Source organism: Hemiscyllium ocellatum, chromosome 7 (assembly GCF_020745735.1).
Source record: "Hemiscyllium ocellatum isolate sHemOce1 chromosome 7, sHemOce1.pat.X.cur, whole genome shotgun sequence".
NCBI classification, from domain to species: domain Eukaryota; kingdom Metazoa; phylum Chordata; class Chondrichthyes; order Orectolobiformes; family Hemiscylliidae; genus Hemiscyllium; species Hemiscyllium ocellatum.
The window spans coordinates 89,328,860-89,337,013 of record NC_083407.1 but is presented as its reverse complement, the minus strand read 5'-3'; the positions used below and the strand labels follow the sequence as shown (position 1 = coordinate 89,337,013).

Sequence of the window (8,154 nt, the reverse complement as noted above, 5' to 3'; positions counted from 1 at the left end):
CTTAACATCAGGTCATAGACAGAGAACACAGGGGGCTAACGCCTTCAACATATTGTCCAGCTATCACCATTGTTAACAGCTAACCCGAGAATGCAACTTTTAAAAAAAGGTTTTGTGATTTACACATGAAAGAAGTGAAACTATCATTGTATTCTAACAGATGAAAGGCTTAACAGACAATCAATTTTTCAATGTATAATTTCAGTTACATCACACTGCAAATTTTTGCTATCAATTCTGTGTTACGATCGAGCCCTCCGCTATCACCTGATGAAGGAGCGTCGCTTCAAAAGCTAGTGTGCTTCCAATTAAACCTGTTGGACTATAACCTGGTGTTGTGCAATTTTTAACTTTATATCTTGGGTAATAGATCAGTCAAATCTGAATGCCTACTCTTGTATCTCTTTCTTCTTAAGTGATTTGCATTACGAGATGTGCACTTTCATGCTTATAAATTGAAGATGATTTAAAATATTTATTCCAGTACTGAGGAGGCTCCTACAGAATGAGGATTTATGAGAGGCCTGACTTTGGAGGACAGATGATGGAATTCATGGATGACTGTCCATCTGTCTATGATCATTTCCGTTACCGTGACATCCACTCCTGCCATGTGATGGACGGTTACTGGATCTTCTATGAACATCCCAACTACAGAGGGCGACAGTACTTCATGAGACTCAGTGAATACAGGAGATACAGTGACTGGGGAGGCTACAACGCAACTGTTGGGTCTTTCAGGCCCATGAGGGATTTCTAAATGGCATTCAAAATCTGGCTATCTTGCTGAAATACTCCTCAGTGTAACTGAAATATCTTGAAGTATAAATAAAGCAAAATTGATGAGACAAATACATTGCATATGTCATTCATTAAACTGTACAATAACAAAGATTATGAGTAGCACTTAGTTTGAATACATGTAGGACATATACCGGCATATACATTTCACCATAAACATGGTCATTACCCTTCCTGGTGTCATAACTTCAGTTAAATATGATTGATTCAAGTCATCACAATGCTTTAGGCGTCAAATTTTTGATTAAGTATTTACAAATCGAAAACTATCAAATGCCACAATAATGACAAGCAACCAGCATACATTGAACAATCAAAAGCCACAATGTGAAGTCACCGTTCATAAAACAACAATTTTCAAAGAAGTAAAACATTAAAAATTCTAATGTTCTTCAAGACCTTCAATCTCTATTTTTTTTGCAGTCAAAAATAATAGGAGAATCTATATTACATGGTAATTATATCTGAGAATTGCTAAAGAATGCTTAAATAATCAAACATCAGTATGGCTTCAAAGGCATTCTAATCCCCTTTCATCAACGCCATATTAAACAATGCCTGGCCTTGCAGATTTTTGAGACCCAATATATACATTTTCCCTGTACTTTATCATCAGATCATTTTGGGACATCTCTAATCAAACTATCTACAGAGAGAAGTCTTTCTTCTGCAGTTACCAGAACAAGTCCAAGATTCTGCAAATAATGTATATTCTGGTTACTACAACTTGAGACTACTGGCTTTTGCTCTGATTTTGGTGATTGTTCATGGTTTATAGACTTTTTCCTGGAGTTCACAGCCCCCAAATTTCTCCTGAAGTCATACCCCAAAGTATCAAATATTTGAAACAACAAGGAACCTCTAAGGTCAGATACCAATGCGGGCAGGAAAACAGGCCCAAAAGTTGCATTAATACCAGATCCAATATAACAATGAATTCTGACCTCAACATACCACTGATATCAGAGCCTAATGCATCTCGGATATCAAACCTGATTTTGTTATGGAACCTAGACACCATTTTTTCATGATGTCAGACCATGATGTACCATGGTTTTCAGACCTCAAACTGTCCCCATAAGACACAGGTTCTGCAGACACTTTAAAATCCTAAAGTCGATAATTCCTCATTCAAAAAAAGATGCTGCTAATACAAAATCGATGGAAATATGACTGACAAGGACCTCTCTGTGGAGAGAGAAACAGGTGTTGGGCAGAATTTGCACATCTGAATAACGTGGGCAAGGCCGAAAGAGTTGGGAGACTACGGCAAGAATTAGAAAGTGAAATTCACAACTTTCAAATTACATTCTAACTCTCTCCTTAAAGTTTCTACAACCAGATTAGAGTTTCAGTAGTAACTGGTGAAGTCTCTTTGTGCATGTATTAATCATAACATCACAAGGCAATAAGGCATTGGAGTAGAAACAGGCCTTTCAACCCAAAGACAGTCTGCGCCACCATTTAATGAAGTCTCAGTTGATCTGATAATCCTAAAATCCACTTTCCGGCTTCACCCCCATAACCTTTTCTTCTCTTACTTAAAGAAGATCTATCTATCCCAGCTTTGATAATACTTAACAAAGCAACCTCCACAACCCTCTGCAGTAAAGAATTACATGAAGTCACCACCCACTGAGAAAAGAAATCCCCCTTGTCTCTACCTGAACTGGGTGACCACTGACTCTGAGATTATGTTCTCTGGCTCTGGACTCACCCATAAGGGGATATAATTTCTCAGCATCTACCCTGTACCAGCCCCTTAAGACAAGCCCCTTCAGAATCTCATACATTTCAATAAGGCCACCTCTCATTCTTTTAAACTCCAATAGCAGGCCCAAACTATTCAATGTCTCCTTATGAGAAAGTTCCACTGTACTTGCAATCAATCTTGAGAACCTTCTCTGAATTGTCTCCAATCTAAAATATCTTTCCTCAGAGAAAGGAATAAAATACATTCACAATGTTCTAGGCATGGCCTAACTAGTGTCTTTTTTAGTTTTAGCAAGACCTCCCATTTTTATACTCCACTCCCCTTAAAATTAATGCCCACCGTTCATTTGCATCCCCAATTGCACTCTGAACTTGGATGCTAGCATTCAGCTCTTCATACATGAGCACCTCCAAATCCCTCTGTGTCACAACTTTCTGCCTTCTTTCCACAGTGAAGTAATATTCAGCTCCTATATTCTTCCTGACAAAGGGCAGAACCTCACATTTCACCAGACTACATTCCATCTGCCAAGCCTTTGCACACTCACATTAACCTGTCTATATCCCTCTATGGACTCTTTGTTTCATGTTCACCACTTACCCTTCAACTATTTTTTGTGTCATCCACAAACTTAGCGTTAGCACATTTATTTCCCCCATCCAAGTCATTAATACATATTGAAAGTAATTGTGGCCCCAAAACATGTGGTGCCTCTCATTGTCCCTGTTGCTGCACAGACCTCCGAGTTTAGATGATGCCAGTTCCCAAAATGAAACTCATAGGGAGTACCTGTAGGCTGTAGCTCACCAGCATCTTCTCCAGGCTTCCAATTTTCCCAAGCACCTTTGGGTACTGGCCATGATCTGGGACCATTGCATACCTTGTATTCATGGATGCTGGCACTGATAAAGTACCAGCCTCACCACAGCATCAGGGCATATCTCAGACATGCTTACTATAGAGTTTGGAACTTTAACATGGCAATTTGGAGCTCACTGACACTTTGCACTGCAATGCTGCTACCAGTCTGCTTTCCGCACAAGGACATACACCTACCTCATGCACTGGACTGCAGTGTATCTCAGAGCTTTTAGCTCACTTCCTTTTCACACTCACTTCGCAATAACTAGAATGCTGACAGCATCTCTGCCATGTCTTGCGTAGCCTTTTTGCACTTTGCCATTTCATTCCAAACTTACCTGCTCGCAGTAGTTCTGTCTTGCTTTGCTATTTAGCATAGACAGAAAGCCAGACAACTTATCACGTTTCTCAGCACCAACCAATCAAAGGGGACAGACCTGTCACTGTACAGCCACAGTGCATGCCAGTAAACACACTCCAAACAGACAATCCTTTCTCAAAGTCTCAGGGGAGTAGTCCTCACTTCTGTCAAGGAGTCTCTGGTCAGTCAGGGGGACAGCCAAGTCAATCGTGGGCCTCATCCAATCTCAGTCCAGGGAGCTGGTTTAGTTCAGTTACATGCTCAGTGCAATCAGGGTCTGGAGATCTGTGACCTAATGGTCCACAAATTAGGTCTCGATCAATCTTCAGATCAAGTTCTGGGGATTAATTCCGGCAGTAAGTCAGTTAGCGGACTGCACAGAAATCACTCAGGGGCTGGTCCATGCTCAGGACAGGCCTTCCAGGTGAGCAAGTAGGAAACACAGAGGGCAGAGAGTGTTGGTGGTTTGGAGGGATGTGGTAGGTGAGAGCCAATACTTGTGGAAGGCAGAAAGAGGCAGCAATGCAACAGCAAAGATGCAATTGCAGAGCAGCAAGAAGAGTTTCCTCGAAGCAGATCTGAGTTTCCTTTTGACAGAGATTACAGCTATAGACCGCCTTGGGCAGGATCTAATATTTATTTATCTCAGTGCAGGTTGTGCAGAGTGGTTTTGGAGGTCTAGTAAATATTCTTGTTGAATTTTATCAAGTGTACCTTATTAATTACTGACCCCACCCCTGTGTTGACCCTCCTTGTCTGATTCCAGTTCCATCTTATCACACACCATTCCCAAACAACCCTCCAGAGCTGGCTCATCCCAGAATTTGCCAGTACCCTTGGCACCCACATCAGGTGTAAAAAGCCGTTGTGCACCTGAAGGTGGAAATGTCAGTCTGGCATGGTGCCCAATGTCCCAGGGAGGTCCTTCGGAGCAAGCAGTGAGCTGAAGCCCCCACGTCCCACTCTGACTTCCATGTCAAGAATTCTCAATCTCCCACTTGCTTGGCACATTTGGGATAATTGGAATGTGATTGTTAATGATGTGAATTGTGACATTATTGACACTTCTAACAAGCAATAATCCCCCAGAATTGGCAGTTTGGTACTACTCAGTGAGAAACTCGCCTGGCTGTTCGCTGGAAATGTGAAAGATATGGCAAGGCAAAGGAGCAGCTTTCCAAAAGATTATGATTTCAAATAAACGCATTGGAACATAACCTGGTGTCGTGTGACTTCTGATCCAAGAGATAGCAGCTGCCTGATGGGCTGAAAGGCTTGCTCTTGTTCCTTTGTTCTTTTAGTTTGCCCTCAGTTCTCTATCAGGTCTAATGCTGTTATAATGCAATTGCTGAAACGATTGTCAGAAACTGAAAATGGGAAAGGCAAGATGATCTTTTTCAGTTTTTGCGTTGTATAGTCATGCATGTCATTTTTAAATCATTCATTAAATATCTGCATTTTCTAAATGAATGACTGAAATTGATGTTTCTTCCCTCACAGATCATCTTTTACGAGGACAGGAACTTCCAGGGACGGCACTATGAGTGCAGCAGTGACTGTGCCGACCTGTCCCCTTACTTCAGTCGCTGTAACTCCATCCGTGTTGACAGTGACTGGTGGGTGCTGTATGAGAAACCCAATTACATGGGATACCAGTATGTTCTGACCAGGGGAGAGTATCCTGACTACCAGCGCTGGAGGGGATTCAATGACTGTGTCAGGTCATGTCGCTCCTTCCCATGGGTAAGTTACAATTCTGCGATTATTGAATCTTGTGCCAATAATATCTGAAAAATACCCAACAGAGTCTTGCAGAAATATTTATAATATCTATAACCGCAGGTGAGGTGCCTGGAGGACTGGAGGGTGGCTAATGTTATGCCTTTATTTAAGAAAGGCTGTAAAGAGAAACTTGGGAAGCTGTGAGCCTGATGTCAATGGTGTGTAATTTATTGGAGGTGATTTTGAAAGGTAGGATTTACATAGTTTGCAGAAGCAAGGACTGATTAGGGATGTTCAGGAAGGGCTCATGCCCGAAACATCAATTCTCCTGCCCCTTGGATGCTGCCTGACCTTATACAATTATGGTAGGGTAATATTATAGAACAGACAAATCCTTAAGGTACATAATTCTTTGAAAATTGCATCACAGGTGGACAGTCATGTATTTAACATGCTTGCCTTCATTGCTCAGATCTTGAGTATCAGAGTTGGGACATAATGTTGAGATTGTACAGGACTTGGGTGTGGGCTCTTCTGAGCACAGTTCTGGTCATCCTGCTGTAGGAAGGAAATTATTTAATTGGAGAGGGTTCACATAAAACTTATCAGGATGTTTCTGGGGCTGGAGAGTTTCAGTTATAAAAATAGACTGGATAAGGTTGCATTTTTTCATTGGAACGTTGGAGGTTGAGGGGTGACCTTATAGAGGTTTATAAAATCATGAGGGGCATAGACAAGGTGAATAGAAAGGGTATTTTCCCTTGGGTGGGAGAGTGCAGATGAGGGGGTATATTTTTATAGTGAGAAGAGAAAGTTTTAAAAAGGACATTGGGGTAATGTTTTTACACAGAGAGTGATTCGTGTGTGGAAGTGATGGATGCAGGTACAGTTACAACATTTAAAAAACATTTGGATTAGTATGTGAGTAGAATGGGTTTGGAGGGACACAAGTAAATGGGACTAGTTTAGATTGGGAATATGGTCAGCATGAACTAGTTGAACCATTACATCTGTTTCCATGTTGTACGACTCTAAGACTCGAACAGAACATATACATATTCTCTTCATTGGGTCATATGTGTATCATAATAATTGGATGCTTTATGTGTTCAGTATGAATAATTCACTAAGAATAAAGCACTGTAGTTAGCTATAGGGCCCATGGATAACTCCCAATAATAACAATAAAAACTTTGTGTTATTTCTGCAAACATGTGACTGGCTGCCCATGCAGTTATAATAATGAAGACATACAGTTAGGTTTTCTGCACCACAGTGCTAAACTTTAGGAAAAAGAATAATGTGCACACCATCCATAAACCATTTGATTTAGGTTGTTGCTCGATAATTGGACAATGCATTTGGTTACATCACTACTGTATAAGGAGTGACTTATTTGTTTTGTGCTATGATGTTCCGTTACAATGTAATGATGGGCAAATAACTGTTATTTTAAATGATGTGAATCTAAGTAAGATGATCAGTTGAGAGCAAAAGGAAGGTCAGTGAGTAGATATTTTCAATCTTCAAGTGTTACTCCAAACAATAGCCTTCAGCGAGGTAACAGGGTCTCTACGCTACCAATGAAGTATAAATCGTCAAATACTTACCTGGTCACATCCAGTCTGATGTGCTCAACAGAAGGAATTCAGGACATTTACCCACAGACCCATGGTCGTGAAAATCTTCACAGCTTCTGTCTTTAGCTGTTCAGAACTAAGGAAAATCTTTAAACTTCCCACTAAGATATTTAACCAGATTCACTATTGTAACAAGGCTATTGAAACTCAAAAGCTATCCACAGAGTTTGTTTTAATATCAAGCTCCTTGTGGTGATGGATGGAGGGAGTGTGTAAAGGAATCTGGATGGAGGGAGTGTGGAAAGGAATCTGGATGGGGGAGTGGATCTTTTGAACTTCAATCTAACAGGAGGATGATGCATACTTCCATCAATCAGTCCAGAGAATAAAAATGACTACAAATTAGTTTAGTTATGTAATGAAAGTAGATTAAATAGACCATATTTTTTTTAAAAAAATCACTATTTACAATATAATGATGGTACTGATGGTAATATGGCTGTAATTTGATTGCAGTAGAACTTTTGATACAGGCATTGCTGCTCACATTGCTGCTTGATCCTTTTCATTTATAAACAAAACTGATGGTCAATTATAACTTTTCATCTTGCTTTCTTTTCTACATATAAATATTTTTATATATGTAGCATATCACCAAGTACATATATTCCTCACTGTATGATCTTATTTCTATTCCAGTACCGAGGAGGCTCCTACAGAATGAGGATTTATGAGAGGCCTGACTTTGGAGGACAGATGATGGAATTCATGGATGACTGTCCATCTGTCTATGATCGTTTCCGTTACCGTGACATCCACTCCTGCCATGTGATGGATGGTTACTGGACCTTCTATGAACACCCCAACTACAGAGGGCGACAGTACTTCATGAGACCCGGTGAATACAGGAGATACAGTGACTGGGGAGGCTACAGCTCAACTATCGGGTCTTTCAGGCGAATGAGGGATTTCTAAATTGTTGTTAAAAAGAATAAAATTGTTCTGGTGAAATGTTCTGAAATATAATAAAATACATTTTTGTTGATGCATTTTGATATCGTTGTTCATTTTCACATCTCTTGGAAACAATACATTTTATTTGAGGTACTGAGTCT

General features: G+C 40.3%; 1 protein-coding gene across 1 annotated transcript; it reads left to right on the top strand.

Moving 5' to 3' along the window:
* Window positions 1–505: 505 nt before the first annotated feature.
* Window positions 506–8,014, top strand: LOC132817639 (gamma-crystallin S-1-like). The gene is made up of 4 exons (XM_060828139.1): window positions 506–727; window positions 4,049–4,161; window positions 5,216–5,480; window positions 7,739–8,014. The coding sequence occupies exons 1-4, from the start codon at window positions 506–508 to the stop codon at window positions 8,012–8,014; spliced, it is 876 nt and encodes a 291-aa protein (XP_060684122.1).
* Window positions 8,015–8,154: the final 140 nt, after the last annotated feature.